General features: G+C 39.2%; 2 protein-coding genes across 2 annotated transcripts; one reads left to right on the forward strand and one right to left on the reverse strand.

The window, feature by feature from the left end:
- Window positions 1–4,362: 4,362 nt before the first annotated feature.
- LOC146454174 (C-type lectin domain family 6 member A-like) lies at window positions 4,363–19,559 on the forward strand. The gene is made up of 5 exons (XM_085095781.1): window positions 4,363–4,384; window positions 4,769–4,839; window positions 16,813–16,919; window positions 18,013–18,165; window positions 18,934–19,559. Exons 3-5 carry the CDS (start codon window positions 16,829–16,831, stop codon window positions 19,395–19,397), a joined length of 708 nt encoding a protein of 235 aa, XP_084951907.1. The 5' UTR covers window positions 4,363–4,384; window positions 4,769–4,839; window positions 16,813–16,828; the 3' UTR covers window positions 19,398–19,559.
- LOC146454175 (uncharacterized) lies at window positions 5,485–6,936 on the reverse strand. Its single transcript, XM_085095821.1, has one exon. The coding sequence runs from the start codon at window positions 6,934–6,936 to the stop codon at window positions 5,485–5,487; it is 1,452 nt and encodes a 483-aa protein (XP_084951947.1).
- Window positions 19,560–20,156: the final 597 nt, after the last annotated feature.

The following is a 20,156-nucleotide window of genomic DNA, read 5'->3' on the forward strand; positions in this document are numbered from 1 at the left end:
GAAAGGAATTAATTTTTACATCGTTATGAAATTATTCACGACATATTTGTTCGTTAAAAAACGAAAATAATGAATTTTGCAGTGTAATGAAATTTTTAGCTAGCATTTTTGGGTTTATTTTTTTTACATTACACTGAAATCCAAACTAGGGCCTCTTCATATGAACCCGATAACAGGGCTCGCCCGGTAGGCGGGACGAATTTTGTATTTTGTTCATATGGGAAATTTAATCTCGGTTAGCGAAATGAAAAATTTCCAAAAGGCCCGCAAATACCCGTGGGACCGCTTTCCAACTAGTCAACGACCTTACAAGCCATGCGCAGTTGAAAATGTTTCGTCCCGGATATTTACTGTATCCGGGCTGGAGTGTTCCTTATGGGAACAAATTTCCAGCCCGTTTAGCAAAATCTCGGTCGCAAAAACCGATATCTCGGTAACCGGGCCACCCCGCCTTCTCATATGAACACATGCATCGAAATTTTTGTAAAGAAAAGAGTGGCGAGGTGAGATCTTGGAAACCGAGCCAGCCTTGTCGACCGGGCTCATATCAAGACGCCCTGAATGAGGCGACTAAGGTTTTCCGAGCAGATAATAATATGGCCTTTTTCATACTAGAGGACGCACTATCCGTCTGATCGAACTCTACTATCAAGGCGCATTGTGCTTTTTGAAGAACGTGCGTCTCTTTTGTTCGTCTTGAGCAAAATAGAACCGTTTTGGATAGCGCTGTGGTTTGCTTTTATGGTTTACCTATGAGTAGTAAGCTGAACAGAACTTTAAAGGTCCTCTCTGTTCAGTTCGCAGGATAAAAAAGTCTATGTTTCGTCCGCTAATTATACTTCTTTGATTAGTTTCTAATTCAGGGAAACAAGAAGTTACTATTTCATTTGGTTTTAGACATAAGCTCAGTGTGGAAGAGATCACGGTACCTTATTTTTTTGAAATGAAAGTTGAGTTGTTTCACATCTGAAAATGATCACGAGACAATATTCTAAATCAGGGTCCTTAATCGGGGATTCCCCGATCATGGCTCGTGTGCAAATATAATCTCATTTAACTTCCACTTCCTTTGAAAATTTGCATATGTAGAAATATTGCTAGCTTTCTGTGAAGCCCGTATCAAGAATACATTATTATTTTTAAAATTTATGAATAACATTTTTTTTAAGTCAGCTTTTACAAACAAACGACAAAGGGGTGTTAAAAATGTGCTTGGTATTGCTCAGAAAGCAATTGATCATAAATGATATCCATTTAGCAAAATAGACTGGAGTTTTGGACGCAATCAGATGTTGGAGGGCAAAGTCAAACTACTATAAAATCCTGTCCTTTGTGATTGTGTCTTTAAATTTGGGATCCAAAATAATTTTGTTGCGTTCTTTCTGTTTCTAGTATCATCGCTATTTCAATCCATCAATTGAGGGGCCGCGGGTCATGTGACTTCTTAGTGCAAAAGGCCTATTTAGTGAGATTTCCAATTCGCTCGAGGAGTTTCTCACAGAACAAACGTGTCTTTTCCCTTATCTAAACATGTTAAAATAAACGCCATGAAATAAATAGTTATACTTCAGTCCCGATAACTTTTGCATTGCAGAGTATAACTCAAAAACTTCCGGACTCTCACTTCGTTGCAATACAAGACTCAACGGAACCAGTTTAGCATCATACATCGCAAAACACTAACGTGCGTCTGATTTTACAGGTTTCTTCTTCAGTGTGACGGGTGAGCTGTTTAGTCAGGCGTCTGTGATCATTTCTGTTTAAACTGTTTAACGTTTGATCAACTCCCAATTAAGTTCCCTAGTTTAAGCGTACAAATTTTTCAAATTCGCTTGCTGTATAAACATTAAATTTCCTCAATTACAAATGCAAGATTTTATAGAGAGGATAGTGTACATTCAGCTTTACTTCGTCCCCATTTTGTCGGTAACCGGCCATACAAAAGAGAACCGTAACACAGAAATTGTACTGAGAATCATGCAGCCCTCAGTACTAACCAAACAGTTATAATTGTCGTTTTTCTTAAACAGTTCAGTTATTTAAGCCATACAGTCACCATACAAAGATAAGTTTTTCGGGTTTTACAGGCTGTACTCACCGCAGGCTCTTGATGACTTTCCATTGTCTTTGTTGCAGATGAGTGAGTAAGTGAGTGAGTGTGTGAGTGGCTTGCTTCTACCGCGTCTCGCGTTGAAAACTGAAAATTCAAAACTCGGAACTTTCCTTTGATTCTAAAAAATGTAAAAATGTGCCATGTCTCGCGTCGAAAGTGAAATTGAAATAGAAATAAGTTCGTGACAATTTACGACGTCATGCGTCAAAATGTATGATAACACGAATCACGGGCACCATAGTTGGAAACCTTAGGTATTGGCTCGGTAGTCTGGATAAATATTTCATTGCAACATTCAAACCAGTTTGAATTTGTGCGACCAATCGCGGGAAAGAATTTTCCTTGTCACTACAAGGGAATTGTCGCTGCGACCTATCCCCGCGTCGTGTAACCCCGACTAGTCGCTTAGTGTGTACCGACCTGAACTGGAATAATTAATTAGTATTCCATGAGTTCCCTATTTTTCATTTAGTTCTTTTATATGTACATAGACTTCATATATTTGTAAATATTTACTCTCATATTGACACCATTGCTAGCTCATTCATTGTAATAATTCTCCCACCTAGCTTGGTAATTTAGTAATTATTATAATTAAAAAATATATTATTATGTATTTTAGTGCTCTGATTATTGTAACGACAAACTGAGCAACAACAAAGAGAAAAACTAAGATTCACCTCAAATAAGCAAATGATGGTATAGTAATTACCCTTGAAGAGTGACTTTCATCTCAGCGTTCGTCGAAACCAGCGTTAGCGTCCTCTGCCAAAAGACCTCATTTTGGAATCTCTCTACTCTCTGTTATAAGAAGGCACTTTGCGACGGCCGCGTGACCTTACTGAAAGCGATTTTTGAGTGAGCTCGCGTGAAACTCGCTCCCACTCTACTTCCCCTGAGAGAAAAAAAAAAAGAGACTATACTCATGGCCTTTGTTTCATTAGGGCTTGAACGATTTTGGTCACATTACTACGGATCCCTGAGAATCATTCCGCTTTGGGTCCGGTGAACGAAGGGGTCTCGAACGACTTGAACTCGTCAGTGGATCCCAATAACTAAAAGTCTTTTATTTCGGGAAAGATCGTCATAAAAATATGTCTTCAAACTGCATGTATACTGTGTTGCCTACGGATTATAAACCAAGCATGAGGGCAAGATGTTTGCATATTGGCCAAGTTTTTATGAAGCGAGGCGAACGCAAGGAAAGAACAAGGCCAATATTGATTCGGCAGCCATCTTGATCAAACAAACATCAAGGCAGACTTCAAAAGCTATATACAGGCTAATAATGCAGATCTACCAATGGTGTGATATGGCGTGCAATGCAATCCCCTGGAAGCACAATTCCGCGGTCTCTGGGTTATTTAACCTCGCAATTAGTGATAATCCGAACCGTCAATTGGCATTTATTGCGGCTCTGTTTCAAGATCCGTTTGTCTTTCCCACCATCTTCACCTTTGTTCTTCCTCGAAGAGAAATAAGAGAAAATGAAGGATTTATCATGTGACTCAAATACTTTTAAGTTTAAGCTTTAAAGGAGAACTTATGCTAGGAGAGGAAATCTATACAGGCGTAAATTTTTAAAACCTCTCCAGTGGCGTATCTAGATCTTCAGGTAATTGGGAGACCGAAGGACCACTGTAAGAATGTTTTTTGGTTGAATCCTTTGTAGATCTACATCACTCGAAATCTATGTTTTACAAGGCTCGAAAACGATCTCACACTTTGAAGGCTTGAAAACTATATCTCAACTGCACTCGGAGCCGCTAGAATGTTCTGCATGTGTCAATAAACACTTTTGATCATTCGACTTGCTTCTCCGCGTGAAATAAAATAATTTGGCGCCTCGGCCCTGCGGTTCAGCTCGGATTTGGTCTCAAAATTAGGGAGGAGAGGTTGGGTGGTCAAACTGGGACTCTCCCCAACCACCTATCGCCACTTACCACTGGCAAGATAAAATAAAAAAAAAATGAACAACATTTAATTAGGAGAATGTTCCACGCATGTTATCCACGTACAAAGGTCAAGTGCTAGATTTCTTATTTCAATTACTTGTCTGAACCGAGAATAGACGCAATTATCAGCTGTCATTAAAAGGACTACTGAATTGTCAACATGTCGGCTTAACTGTTTGAATATTGAGGTGACCGGCAACCAATAACTGACTTACAGGTCAGCATTTTGCACCACCCTTCTTTCTCTCTCTCTATTATATGCGTTGGCGATTAAACTGGTCTGCTCGTTAGGGTTGGAGGATCATTTTGACAACAGGTAAGTCGGCTGAAGAGGAAGTTGAGAATTTGATCTCAGGCCAATATCCCAACATTTTCAATAAATAGTTTTTGACAGTTTCAAAAGACCCAGAGAAAGCTTTTGGGGACCGCCAGATTGGCGGTTGTTTTTCATATTAAATATTGAGTTCAAATTACTTTTCCTCTCTCCCTGCTTGTGTGACTGCTAATTAATGCAGATTGGTACAATTTGGCTGATTTAGCTCGTTAAAGGGCTGCCACTTCACGTTTCAATGTGTTGCTTCAAAGTTGTCATTGCTTACCCCATGACAACTAAACTAACACATTTCGTTAAAGTGAATGTCCTTTGGCTGCGTCTCTGGAGGTTCTGTCAAGACAATTGACCGTGTTTTATGTTTCGCAGGCTTGATCTGTTTTCGTAACAAAGTTGTAAAGGTGGTATTATTGGTTTACAAAAGCAATACGATATTCAGGGTGAGTACAAAGCATTTTATGTTTGTCCATAAAACTATAAGAGCTTGAAAAGACTTAAATTAAGCTCGTCTCAGACATTTAGCGGTGACCAGTCCGGCGTTGAGTGAATGTTACAACTATTGTAACTACGAAGTATCACGCGATGCTCGGACAGCTGTGTTGTTTTATTTTTATAACTTAGAAGTACATCGCAAGCATTGTGACGTCATAATTACGTAATTTATGACACTCTCCCGGGCCGATTAGATAAGAAATAGTATGGAATGATTAACAAAATAGAAATATTTAAGAAAAGTTTTGTAATAAATATCTTTCAGGTCAAGTATTCCTTTGATTGTTCCCGGATTCTGTGAATTGCCTTCTGAGCGGCAAGTCGTATTATAGCTTCTTTGTCTTCCTTTTCAATACTTTGTGTATTGTTCTCGCTGGATACCTCCAATGGGTAAAGTTTCTCTATAGGTCTTGACAGTGTATTACCAGAACTTATTCTTAAAGATACAGATCTGACAAATCCATCTTTCCCTTTATGCAAATCAGTAACGACACCTATTTTCCACTGATTACATGGCATATTATCATGTATGAGAACAACTGTGGTGTTGTTTGACACTTTCTTTTGATGAGCGTTATATTCACGTAGACTTGTCAGATACTCCTTTGCCAACGTGTCCAGAAAGCCTGTATCGTTTTCTCATGATATTTTGCTCTCTTTGTTAGCTCTTTTGTAGAAACATCAGGCAGAATATAGTCTGGATCTGATTCTTGGACGCTAACTCTTGTGTCTGGTAATGCCCGAAGACGGTGTCCACATAAGAAATGTGATGGGGTCGAAGGAGAGGCATCGTTAATATCCACGAAAGGGTATGTCAAGGGACGGCTGTTTAACACTGCCTCAACCTCAATGAGTATTGTGTTAAGTTCAATAATGTTTAGACAGGCTTTGCCTATAGTTTTTTTGAGACATCTTTTTAGTAGTCCAACAAGTCTTTCGTAGAATCCTCCCCACCACGGGGCTCGTTCTGTTATGAACTTCCATGTTATGTTATGATCGGCGAGGAACTGTTGTGATGCATCTGGCTTGAGGACTTGATTTTTCAACGTTTGGAGTTCTTGAGCTCCAGCTTTAAAGGTTTTTGCGTTGTCAGAAATGATACATTCGGGAACTCCACGTCGACTGATAAATCTTCTCAATGCCCTAAGAAAGGCTTGGGTTGTCTGATCTTCTACTAACTCGAGGTGTACGGCTCGTATTGCGGCACAAGTGAACAGACAAACGTAAACTTTGGATGAAGTTCGATTTCCTTGGTCGCGAACATAAAGAGGACCTGCGTAATCGATGCCAGTAAATTGAAAGGCCTGTGATTGTAGAACTCTCGGTTTGGGTAGAAGTGGTGTAGGTACAGATCGAAATGGTGGTCCTTGGATTTTTCTGCATGTTGTGCACTTGGAGATGATTCTTTTAACCAACTGTCGACCTTGTGGAATCCAATATGTTTGTCTTAGCTGAGTTAATGTTTCACAAACTCCACCATGCATAACTGTCTTGTGCATAGATTGGACTATCAGTGAAGCCAAATAATTGTCTTTTGGCATGAGAATGGGAAACTTTGTATCGTGGGGTAGATTTGTGTACTGTAACCGTCCACGACAGCGAAGTAGGTCCTCATCGTCAAGATAAAGGTTGAGTTGTCGCACGATGGCAGGTTCTTTGAATTTATCCCCGTTCTTTAGGTATGATATTTCTTTTTTATAAGTGATTTGTTGAGTTGCTTTGAGTAACAAATTTCTGGCTTCCAGCATTTCTTTTGTGGTGATAATGTTATCATTATACGCTTCAGCTGTTTTCCACTTTCTTGCAAAAAGGACAAGAAGGGCAGAAACTCTGACTACACGCGTTAGGGTGCTGTATTTTGTTAACTCAATGATGTTCAATATGTTGGGATTTTCTTTAATATCTGCCATAATTGTAACTGCCAATTGTGGGTTCTCGTACTCTGTGTGGATTGATGATGGTTCGGGTTGTGGAGGCCATGTGTTCTCTGGGTTTCTCAGCCATGGAGGCCCTTGAAACCATAGCTGTTTCTTCTCGTTGAACATTTTGGTATCAAGTCCACGAGTCAAAAAGTCGGCTGGATTCATCGATGTTGGGCAAAATCGCCATGTATTCGGGGATGTTATTTCTTTTATCTTGTGGACTCGTGTACTAACAAATACGATATCCACGATAATACTATTTGGGAATCACTCCAGTATGTGACTTCGCACTTGGGTTTTGTAAGTTGTAGTGTCTTGGTCAGATATTCAGATAACTGCGCGCCTAAGAGTGCTGCTAACAGTTCCAGTCGTGGAAGGGTCTGTGTTTTAATAGGTGCAACTTTGGTTTTAGCCATAACGAACGCAGTGTTTACTTCAGCTCCTGATTCTCCTCTTAGGTAAGCCACTGCTCCGTAAGCTAGTTGGCTGCTGTTGCAAAATATATGAAGTTGCCGTGTAGAAATGCCTGTGAGGAAGTATGGTCTGGGTATTTCAATCGACGTCAAATTGCTGATATCGCTGATCCCGTTTAGCCATTGGTTTTCATGATCGCTTGGGACATCCTCATCCTAGCTTAAGTTCTGTTTCCATAGATCTTGGATCATGATCTTTGCTTTGACTGTAATGGGTTCAACATATCCTAGGGGATCAAACAACTTTGATGCAAAGCTGATCGTGGATCTTTTAGTTAGTTTTGTTATAGCTTCCGATTTTTTGATCATGTTTTCGAGTGAAAGGGATAGCGTATTGTTCGTTGAGTTCCACGTGAGTCCTAGAGTTTTTGTTGTTTGAGCTGCTCGTGCATTATCATCTTGTGCTCTGCGATTTAAGGCGATTGAGTTAGAGGTCCACTGTCGTAAATTCATGCCTGCTTTTTGTAGATAATTTCGCAACAAAGAATGTTCTAATTCTCGTGTTCGTTAAGGTGATATCGTATTGTCGCCTTTAGTAAAAAGGGTGAGGGAGCTGCTCCAAATAGAACGCGGCAAAATCTGTAAGCTTCCAAATTGTCCGCACTATTAATGGATTTGTTCGTGTCTTTTAGCCATAAGAATCTAGTAGCGTCTCTGTCTTGGTTGTTTAGTTCGATTTGAAGGAAAGATTTTTCTATGTCTGCCGTAAAGGCAACTCTGTGGGTCCTGAACTTTAATAGGATACCAGGTAGATCCTGCATTAGATTTGGACCTGTATGCAGACAGTCATTTAAACTCAATGCTTCTGCTGACACTCTGGCAGATGCGTCATAGACTATTCTCATCTAAGTTGTCGCGCTATCCGTTTTAAAAACAGGAAAGTGCGGGATGTAATGTAAAATGCCTTCGTGAAGATTGAGGTTCCTCACTTTCTCTATGAAACCGAGATTGACTCGTTCAAGGAGTTGTTTGTTGTATTTCTCAATAAGTCCTGGGTCCTTCTTGTTGAGGCTGTTTAGTAGACTGTTTAACCGTCTTTTGCTTAAAATGAAGTTTGTTGGTAGATCTTGTTTGTTTTGTTTCCATGGGAGTCTTACGTTGTATCTACCGGTCGCTTCGTTAGATCGGATGGTTTTCTGAAAGTCTGTTATGATATTGTCGTTTTTGTCGCTTTCTTCTGGTATCTTGCTGATTTCCCAGAACTTGGTTAATCGGTTATCAAGTTTTGACTCTTGTACTGGCGTTATTTCGATCCTTTGGCACAGTGTGTTTAATTCTTTCTCGTGGTTGCTCTCGTTTTGAACGGGTCCGGACAGGAGCCATCCGAATTTGCTTTCTATAGCAATCAAGGCTTCGTTTTCAGTTTTGATGATTTTTCCAGTAATCAGCTGACCGTAATAGTCGTTTCCGATGGTAATATCAACGTCAAGATTTTCTGGTGATTGCTGTCGATCTGCAAGTTTGAGTCCTTTCAATGCAGGGGGTATCTTAAGTTTTTTCCATGACTGATAGCGGTGGGCAAATAATTGGAGTTACTAGTGCTTTTATTGTGATATTCTCTGTTTCTGTCGATATCGAGAATGAGACAATATCATACGTTTTCCTGGTACTTTGAAATGAGCCGAAAGTAGTTACATCCAGGAGTTCTTTCCCCGTTGGTTTCAGTTCAAGTTTGTGCGTCATATCTTGAGTAATAAAGGTTCTTTTGTGATCCCATATCGAACAGGATGCGAGCTTGACGATATTGTTTACCGGCTCCACGTATCTTTGTGACGGCGGATTGCATCAGGATATGATTGGTAGGATGATGGGAATGTGTTGCTCCCATGTGGGCTGTGTTTTTTGCTGTGGTATGTGTAGGTGGCTGACTACTGTTTGAATTGCTGTTTTCTTTCATCTGATATGATGAACTTTGGTTTGGATTCTCTTGTTTTTCTTCGCAGATTGAAGTATGGTGTTTGCTCTTACATTTCATACAACGACCTTTTGAGTAGCATTGACTTTTCGTGTGTTTGACTGAGTCCAAGACAGTTTAAACATCTTTGTTGGCGTTGAAGGATAGATCTGCGTTTTTCTACTGATCTGATTTTATCGCATTTCTCTGGGCGGTGTGTTTCCGGGCGGTAAGTACATGGGCGTGTTACTTATGGTTTTCTGTTGAAAATTCTTTGTTTTTGCTGAGCATTGGCTAATAGAGTGCCAGCGGTTGGTACGAATACTTCTCCGTCCATTTCAACAGATGTGGAATCTTCTTGAGAGGATATGTGACTTTTCTCTCGTGTTTCAATTTATTGTCTTATAGCTACCCTCAATCTATCCAGGGAGCTGTCCGCTAAAGGTTCCGCTCTGAATATCAAGCAGCGTATGTCCTCTGTTATTTTCTTTAGGAGTATGGGAATTAGCAAAGTTTTTAACTACCATATGATTTTGTCATTACGCCAAGTGTTTCTAAGCCACGAATATTGGCTTCGCATGTATTGTGAAATTCCCTTAAATTTTCAATGTCACTTGATGGCGCTCGGATCTTGGATAATGATTCCATGTAAGCGTTGGTTAAATTTTGGGTTTTGCCAAAGCGCTCTTTTAATAGCTCAGTTGCTTTTCTATAATTGTCTTTAGTCAATGGAAGCCCGGAGATAGATAATTCATTTTTTCAACATCACTTAGTTCAAGGTTTTTATCGATAGCTGCACTAAAGCTATCCCAGAATGTGAGCCATTTAAGTGGATCTCCTCCAAAGGATTTGATGTTTATCTTGGGTAGATTAATGTGCATTTGAGGCGTTGGTCTTGAGAAATCGTTTGATTCGGAATTGCCAGTCCGATATATTGTCTTGAAACAATAGGGCTGATAATGTGTCTTTTAGTATTTCTGGCTCTGTCTCCAAAGCCATTACAATTTTAGCATCCATGTGCGCTATTTCCCCAGCTCTTTGTGTGAGTCTGTCCACAAGTGCCTCTAATTCAGCAGGATCTGAATCCTTTGCAGCTAGGAGTTTTTCTGCTTTTTTAAAGTCTTGCGTACAGTGTCCTTTGTGGGCTCCTCGGATCGATATCATTTTGGTTATATCCTCTGTCATCCTGGTCTCGGCACCAATGTTACAACTATTGTAACTACGAAGTATCACGCGATGGTCGGACAGCTGTGTTGTTTTATTTTTATAACTTAGAAGTACATCGCAAGCATTGTGACGTCATAATTACGTAATTTATGACAGTGAATACATTTACACTTCTTTGCCTCAGACTTTTTCTCCAACCAAGCTTTTTTCCTTTCTGGGATATTGAATCACAGTCAGGGGTGCCGAAGGGCTCCTTTCGGGGGAACGTCTGGTTTGGGAAGTCTTAACCGCTTCAGATGGAATATCATTCCTTTTGTTTTGAAGGGAACTCATAAGGCGAAACATGGTTAACTGGCATCTTCGGAAAACCAACCGCAATTCTAGAGTTCGAAAACTGATCAGTAGAGACTTTGTGTGAGGTCAGTTTTCAGCTAAAAAATCGAATCAAATCAGTGTGTGTCCGCTTACATGCACAGGAATATGCCTTTAAAGAATCCTCAAGTAACGTGGAAAAACAGAAAACAACGTTTAATAGGAGTTACAATTCTCAAACTTACCACAAATGTTACCTCTTGCAAAAGACATTTGTCGGTCGTAGGTTCGATTTCCGCAAAGGTCGGAGATTTTAGTTGCTTCGTGCGAGCTCCCATTTCCTTACTAGGGCTAACGCTCAGCCTGGAAAATTCATGGGTTCACATTAAGACTTTGACATACACTGCAGAGTTAATTATCTAAGATCCATCATTTGTTTCGTGGACTGATTGTAACAAACTCTCTACCATTTATAATTTTCTCACGTTTCTCACGCAGAAAATGATGTGTCATACAGCTCAAATTATCCCTGACTTTTAGGTACAAATTAATCTTAAGTTGCCACGGCTCGAAGCTCGCAGTCAATTTCTCTATCGCAAACCTCTCTTTCTATATCCTTTTTTTACTCTCATTAACGTCATATTAAAACTAAAAGGACGGCAATTTCTTTCATCTGGCTATTTAAAGTGCAAACATATTGAAGGTTAAATTATCCTCGGAACTGTAGGATTTGTCGACAAAACGGAAGTTGCAACGACCGATGTTTATAAATGGTAAGATTACAGATTAGAATTGTGACGATTTGCAAATGGTATTGAGCAGATACTTAAACTTAAAATTTTGCCAAAAACAAAAAAATTGTATTAGGCAGTCTAGAATCACCGGGGTTCATGACCCGTCCATCGCTTTTGTTGTGCGTTTTTCCTGAGTAACTATGTGGAGAGTTCTTTTTGATTTTTCCCCTTCCTGTGTAAGATGTCATTTAACCGTCGTCGAATATCATTCTTTGAACACTACGCATACAAACATATTAAAGCGTGGAATACAAAACTTACTTAAATAATTAATTGCGTAAAAATTTGATTACTTAAAATTGACTTAAGAAGTGAACAGATTGAAACCTTTTGCTCTTGGACTCCGTTGAAGGTCGGCCTGGAGCATGTTCCCTTTTTTAAAATGTATAAATATCGGCCTATTAAGCCTATAGACCTTACTTTGCATGTCAAACCACCTCCAGAACATCTCTTGTAGCAAGAGCACTTAAATTAAGATTACAGGATCTGGTTACCCTGTTATGAATATCACATTTTCTAATAAGTAAATGATTTATGTATCATGTTTATACATCAGTTGCCATTCAGTCTTTGATAAGTAAAAAGGAACCCACTTTAAAGTGTCTGGAGGCGTTTTCGTCGTATTTGGGCGTTAAATCTCAGATTCGAGCAATCAGTTCTAAATCTGAAGCTCTAAACTTTCACTGCTGTCTCTTGTTTTTAAGATCGTAGATTTATCGTTGGCGATGGTCACGACTTCTTGCAATAGACTAAGTCCGTTAACAATTTAGTTTCATCACTTCGAAGTTCAAAGGCTGCTGACTTTTCGAAAATCTGAAATGTTTTATCAAAAGGATTTGATAGAATAACCACACAACTGAAATACGTGCAAGCATTTTAGAAAAAAAAACAACAAAACATTTAGCTCAAATTATGTTGATTTTGATCCAACTATTTTCGGGAGGACAGGATGTTGAAACGTGACTCCTGGGAAAATAATAAGTGGTGACTAATGCTTCATGGTAGAGCATCCGGTGTAAATTCTTGGACATGCCACTTTCTCTAAGGATTACTGAATTGTCAACATTGCGGTGAAACTGTTTGAAAATTATGAGGTGATCGGCAGCCAATAGCTGACTTACACGTCAGCATTTTGCACCACCCTTCTTCCTCTCTCTCTATATATTAAGCGTTGGCAATTGAACTGGTCTGCTCTATAGGGGATCATTTTGGCAACAGGTAAGTCGGCTGTAGAGAAAGGTGAGAATTTGATCTCAGGCCAATATCCCAACATTTTCAATAAATAGTTTTTAACAGTTTCAAAAGACCCAAAGAAAGATTTTTGGGGCTCGCAAGATTGGTGGTTGTTTTTCATACTGAACATTGAGTTCAAATTACTTTTGTTTTCTCCTAGTGTGACTGCTAATTAATGCAGACTGACACAATTTGACTGATTTATCTTCGTTATATGGCTTCCGCTTCACGTTACAATATGTTGCTTCAAAGTTGTTATTGCTTTCTTCATAACAACCATACTATACATTTCTTCTAAACTGAATATTCTTTGGCGGCGTCTCTGGAGGTTCGCTCAAGACAATTGACCGTGTTTTATGTTTCGCAGGCTTGATCTGTTTTTGTAGCAAAGTTGTAAAAGTAGCCGTATTGGTTTACAAAGGCAATACGATATTCAGGATGAGCCCAAAGCATTTTATGTTTGTCCATAAAACTAAGAGAGTTTGATAAGACTTAAATTAAGCTCGCCTCTGACATTTAGTGGTGACCAGTCCGGAGTTGAGTGGATACGTGTACACTTCTTTTCGTCAGACTTTTTCTCCAAGCCGGCCTTTTACTTTCTGGGGTATTGAATCACGATCAATAATCAGGGGTGTCGAAGGGCTACTTTCGGTGGAACGCCCGGTTCGGGAGTCTTAAGCACTTCAGATGGAATATCATTCCTTTTGGCGAAACAAGGTCAGTTGGCATCTTCGGAAAACCAACTGTGAAGTTCGAAAACTGATCAGTCGAGACTTTGTGTGAGGTCAGTTTTCAGCTAAAAAACCGAATCAAATCAGTCTGTGTCCGCTTACATGCACAGGTATATGCCGTTAAAGAACCCTCAAGTAACGTGGAAAAACAGAAAACGACGTTTAATAGGAGTTACAATTTATGAATTTACCGCAAATGTTACCTCTTGCAAAAGACATTTGTCGGTCGTAGGTTCGAATTCCGCAAAGGTCGGAGATTTTAGTTGCCTCGTGCGAACTCCCATATCCTTACCAGGGCTAACGCTCAGTGGAAAATTCATGGTTTCGCATTAACACTTTAACATTCACTGCAGAGTTAATTATCCACATTGACACTGGCGCAAAATGTTACATGCATAATCACTCCCCTATTTCCTTACTAGGGCTCACGATCCGTGGGAAATTTATGGGTTCAGTTTAACGCTTAAACATGCACTGGAGAGCTCAATCTTTGATCCATCGTTTGTCTCTTGTAATAGTTGTTACCATTTCTATTTTTCTCACGTTTCCCACGTGGAAAATGATGTGTTATACGGCTCAAATTATCGCTGACTTTGGGGTTCAAAATAATCAAGAAATCGCTGTCAAAGTCCTTGTTGATACGTGATGTTATGTTGTTATGCTTCAATGGATTATAGTGCACACTTTTTTTTTCCGGATTTGAACTGAGGCAGCCAGAAAAAAACCATCCCGGTTATTATTGGTACGATAGTTGTCCTCGCTCGAAGATCGTAGTAATTTCTCTATCGCAAACCTCTTTTTCCATCTCCTTCTTTTTCTCTCATTAACGTCATGTTAAAACGAAAAAGACAGTAATGTCTACTGTCTGGCTATTTACTTAAGGTGCAATGCATATTGAAGGAATTGAAGGATAAGATTATCCTTGAGACTGTTTGAAGGGTTTGTCGACAAAACGGAAGTTGCAACGAGCGATGTTTATAAATGGCAGAATTAGAGATTGGAACTGTGACGATTTAAAAATGGTTTTGAGCAGACACTTAAACTTAAAATTCTGCCAAAGCCAGAAAATTGTATTAGGCAGTCTAGAATCACCTGGGGTCATGACCTGTCCATCGCTTTTGTTGTGTGTTTTACCTGAGTAACTATGTGGAGAGTTCTTTTCTATTTCCCCCCTTCTTTTGTAAGATGGCATTTAACCTTCGCCGAGTTTTTAATAGAGCGGATCATTCTTTGATCACTACACATACAAAGATACTAAAGCATGCAGTATAAAACCCACTTAAATCATTAATTGTGTTAGAATTTCATTACATAAAGTTGACTTAAGAAGTGAACGTTTGAAACGTTTTTGTATGTTCCATGAAAATGGATAAATTTCGGCCTAGTAGGCCTACTGGTACTTTGAATGTCAGGCAACCTTCAGAACATCTGTTGTAGCAAGGGCACTTAAATTACGATTACAGAATCTGGTTATCCTGTTATGATTGTCACAGTTTCTAGTAAGTAAATAAGTTATGTTTTCATGTTTTCATGTTTTCATCAGTTGCCATTCAGTCTTTTATAAGGGAGTAAGGTACAGCCGTTTTTCAAAGGAATCAGTATAAAAAGGAACCCACTTTAAAGTGTATGGAGACGTTTTCGTCGTATCTGGGCGTAAAATCTCAGATTCGAGCAATCAGTTCTAAATCTGAAGCTGTAAACTGTCACTCCTGTCTTTAAGATCGTTATTAGTGCCGTTGCCGTTATTAGTTGCAAGAGTCCATTCACACTTTCGGTTCCATCATTTTGAGGTTCAAAGGCTGCGGACTTTTCGAAAATCTGAAATGTTTTATTATTTTGATTTGATAGGATAACCACATAACTAAAAGACGTGCAAGCATTAAAAACAAAAAAAAAAAACAAAAAAAAAAAGAAAAATAGCTCAAATTTATGTTGAATTTGATCCAACTATTTTCGGGAGGTTAGGATGTTGAAACGTGACTCCTGAGGAAATCATAAGTGATCATTATGCTTCATGGTAAAGCATCCGGTGTAAATTCTTGTACATGCCACTTTGTCTAAGCGATTTTTTGCTATAAAAGACATCTACCTTCTGTGAACTGTCATGTTTTGCAACCCCTTTTAATATTTTCTCTACCTTCAGAAGTCTTGTTCCCAGCTGTGATGAAACCACAGATTCACACACCGTCAAACCAACCTTCTTTCTTTCTTTAAGTGGAAACACACACAGATATACACTTCAATAAGGAAGTCTTTTTCAAAACCACACTTCGACGTGGTAACAAGTTACACTCTGTTTTGGCTGCAAAACTAACAATTCAATCAAACGAAATTATACCATGAAGGGCACACTTCTGTTTGACCCAGCTTTGAAAAAGGAACCGGAAAAGTCAGCTTGTCTTACAGGCTGTCAATTCTGCTTATGCCACAAAAATTAGACCACGGGTAGCCAGGGATAGTAAAGCAAATGAGCCACGCGCGTGAACGAAAATTGCCTCCCGCGAGGAAAGGCGACGCGTGGAAGGAAGCGAAAATAAAGCTAAGGCTATAGTTCTAAGAATATTTCTCACAAGATTTTAATTATTTTGTTGATGCTTAAGTGGTCAATGAGTGTAGGCTGGCGTGACATATTATATTTTTCCGGTAAAGGCGAAGAGAGTGTTTAAGGATAGTTCTGTGCCAGTGTAAATTGTTCCTTACATAGCAGCACTATTTCCTTTACACATACGTATGATTATGAAGAATCAGCACTGTATTATTTGCCTTACTTGGGTAAAAAATTAGATCGTAAACTTTTACATTTCTCATAGACATATTAGAGCAAGCGAAACACGCGCGCGCGAGAAAAACATCGCCTGTCACGAGAAGACGTGACACGCACTTCGCACTACTCTCACAGGAGACTATTTCACGCGCGCGTGTACACGCGAGTTTTGCCCACTTTACATGAGAGACAACTTGCAGTCTTCTCACGTCGATATGGTCAGCTGGAGATTGTTTCACAAAGGTTTTAAATAATTTGATCGTATTCCTACATATTCCTGATAGTCATTCCTTAGTTTCCCTTGTTATTCTAGGGCCCTAGGGTATAATGTGATAACGCTCGAAATTCTCTGTTAGTTAATCATTGTTTATCAGCGAAAATCCTTCTGTTAAGGCTTCTAACAATCTAACACATTTTTACCACATTCTCAGATAATAAATATTTTAATCAACCAATTACAATTAGAAAACTAATAACTTACGAACTAAATAAATGTTAATATATCAAACATATATTTTGAACTGCAGATGAAAGCAGTTGCAAAAAGAAAGCCTTAAAAAAAAATAGCTTAAGCGGGATACGGACTGAATAAGTACTTACGAACAATTACTTACGAATTGTTTTGTATCAGTTTTAGGAGAATAGAGATGGCTATCAAAGAAACAATGTTTCTCCTTCTCTTTATCATGTTGCCACTGGCAACGAAGACAGAAGAACCCGCATTGGAGAGCTCTGGAGGTAAATAAGTATTGATAGAATGGTTTTCAATTCAGTTGATAAAAGAAGCAGAGACCGATACAACGTAGGATAACGTTTTAGAGGTTACTATATTTCGGCTGGTCAAACCAGCCTTCATCAGGTACAATGATAATTTAATTGGATCCAACGTATACCAGCAGGATTATCGTCCACGGTTGTTGCTTAGACTTTATTCAAATCAATGTCGTAAAACCAAAACCAGAGTTGTGATACCTATCGGCTTTTGCGCTGTTCGGATCATGGGTATCCAGGCTTCAGGAAACTCATTTCCATTATCTCTTTTCCTTTTGTTTTGGTGAAGTTTTTGTTATTTAGTTGTTTACTTTATTGACAAATAGACAAAAGAAGTTACAACACGCATTTAGGATACTCCACTACAAAGACCTGAACCGGGAAAGGAGTGTACAATTTACATTTTTCTTAGTCTGATCAGTCTTGAATGGGGTCCTTGCACACAGAGAATTCCAGTTGCAGATACCGAGAAAAAGGAGGCATTTTCTTTATAAACCATTTGATAACTTCGAGACGACGTCCGCAATATTCACTGCCACTGGTCTAAGGAATCTACTACTTGGAAGTAAAATCACCTCAATTTTACATTCATTCCGCGTTGTTCATTGCCTCATGAGATGTTATTCAGTCAAAGCCTTGAATATAATTCGTAATTCTTATCTTGAAAGGGCACTGTAACAGAGATTTTGCTGTATTTCGACCAAAGCTACTGAAATATTTAACCAATTTAGAACTTTTCCTCTAATATGAAATTGTTCCTAGAGCACAAACTATAAATAAGTTTAGCAATTTCTCCAAAATACGCAGGGAGAACTTGAAAAAAAATGGCCAATTTTGTCAAGTTGTAATCCATTTCGAACCAAGCCATCCGCAGCAAACGATAACAAATACTAGCTTATGTATACTTGTAGAGTAATTGTTAACAATATTGTAACATTTTCCATCGATACAAATATGTTTGTACGCTAGTCAAAGGCAATGTTAAAAATCGATGACACTGGTTCTTTAAAGGTGACGATGATTGCTAACAGCAATTTATACGGTTTTCTTATCTCATCAGAATTTGCTACAAGCATCTTGCCAACCTTCACTCCAAAGAGTGAAGCCAGTGACGGGGATACTGATATTTGCCCAAGCGAAGAGATAAAGGAAGAGATAGAAAGGATTAGGAAACGACTCGAAGAACTGTCGGCAAAGACTGAGACTTGCCGAGGTAGGTGGAGAGAGAGATAAGGGAGGTGGGAGGAGGAGGATGATTTAAACGAGAAGAAAAATCAGCAAGCTTTTATATTAAAGGAACGGTTCAGTTATTTTTCATGACTTAAAAACCGCAATTAAAACTAGAAATGATGTCTTTCTTGTGCATACTTTACTGCCAAACTACTCTTGCGAAATAACTTATACCAGGAATAATGTCGCCTTCGTTAATGTGTTCATAGCACAATAACGAGATGTCATCATATTTTATTCATGTACAATAAATTATAGATAACAAGAATTAATGACCCACACGGCTGTAAAAGAAAACAAATAAATAAAAAAAGACAACAAAGTCAGATTCATACAGAACATACATAATATCCCAGTATCCCGTTTTCGAAAACAGATCTTCTTCCTGGGATTTGAGAACAAAATGAGTGTAAATATATAACGAAAAATATGGAATACACACTTTTCAGCTTATATTTTTTGACTTCTTTCACTTGTGCTGCCGTAAAAATCAGTCTTGCCATCTAGAACCCGTTTATCATCTCTAGAATTCTATCGATACAGGTCTGTAAAAGCATGTTACACTTTTCTGACATGTCTGACTGTCTTGTCGCTATGGTCTTGGGCAAATTTAAAGCTTTAAAGACAATGGCTGCGGTTAATGCATTTTTCAACTTATCTTTTAAGAACAAAAGGTAGTACTACACTCTAAAACAGGTTTAATTTCCACTCATCTTATTCCCTGATTTGTGTCGTTTCTTTGCTTGTTCAGGTTGTTGTCCGACTGGCTGGGTTAGACAGGGACGGTCATGTTATTACATTGACGATACTCCAACCGCGAAATGGAGCGATGCTCGGCAAAGATGCGAAAACATGGGGGCTGATCTCGTCGTAATCCGATCAGCCAAGGAAAACGACTTTATTTTCGACCTGGTCAAGAAGCAGAAAAGAATCACATGGTATGGTGCGTGGCTTGGGCTCCAGCGGGGAGCTGACTCCAAATTCTACTGGGTAGACGGCACTCCACTGGAGGGAAAGTATTCGGCATGGAATCCTGGGGAACCTAACAACCAAAAGGAGCACTGTGGCCACATGTGGGGCCCGATAAGGCAAAGACCAGGAAAATGGAATGACGTCTTCTGCGACTTACGGGCTTATGAGCGATTTGGCAGAAGATCCCCCGTTGTAGTTTGCCAGAAACCCAGTTTAGAAGCTGAGACCCTGGGTCGCCTATAGGACCATGCTACTGAGTTAAGCTGTCATTATTAAACGGTAACTGACTAGATTTTACTGCGTGTGCCAAATAATCTATTCCTGATCTTTGCAAGAGCGTGCCATTCGCTCGATATATAATCAACTTAAGCTGAGTCAAAAATAAAGGAGGTGTTGGGAACTCAATAGTGTGGTCTTTTGAACTTTGCTGCATTAATATTACATTCAGTGAAACTCCACAAAAGTCCACCTTGCACACAAGCGGATAACACATTCTAAACGAGCCTGTTTTTCATCCTTTCGGTGATCGCTATTGCATAACATAGCCCCAGACAGCGCATTCAACCCCCAAAAAACTCGGACGCGTTTAATTTCGGATGGGCAACTTTCGGCCTTCAGATTTCAGAGAACAAAAGAAGGAATAACAGAAGAGTGCCACCAGCTCTTAAAAAAATAAATAAAAATAACAACAACAACGCAGAAGGTCTATACCGTGTCCAGCGACATCAATTTTACACACAGTAAAAGTAGCCAACGGAACTCAGTCCAGAAAGTGTTTAAAAGCCACGCGCTAAAAGAACAAGCGCTTTTAAAAGGTGTAGGTTTACTGAAGGTAAGGATTACCTTTTCAGAAGTTCCGTTGTTACTGGGAATTTTTTCGCGACCCAAATAATTGTGTCTTTGCATCCCAACCGAAATTTCCGGTTAACCGTTGTTTTTTAAAAGGAGTATAATATTCAGTGTAAAGTGGTGATGTCGTATGACTCCAGAAACGTAATTGAT

This window comes from Pavona decussata, unplaced genomic scaffold (assembly GCF_977016875.1).
Source record: "Pavona decussata unplaced genomic scaffold, jaPavDecu1.1 SCAFFOLD_313, whole genome shotgun sequence".
Lineage (NCBI taxonomy): Eukaryota > Metazoa > Cnidaria > Anthozoa > Scleractinia > Agariciidae > Pavona > Pavona decussata.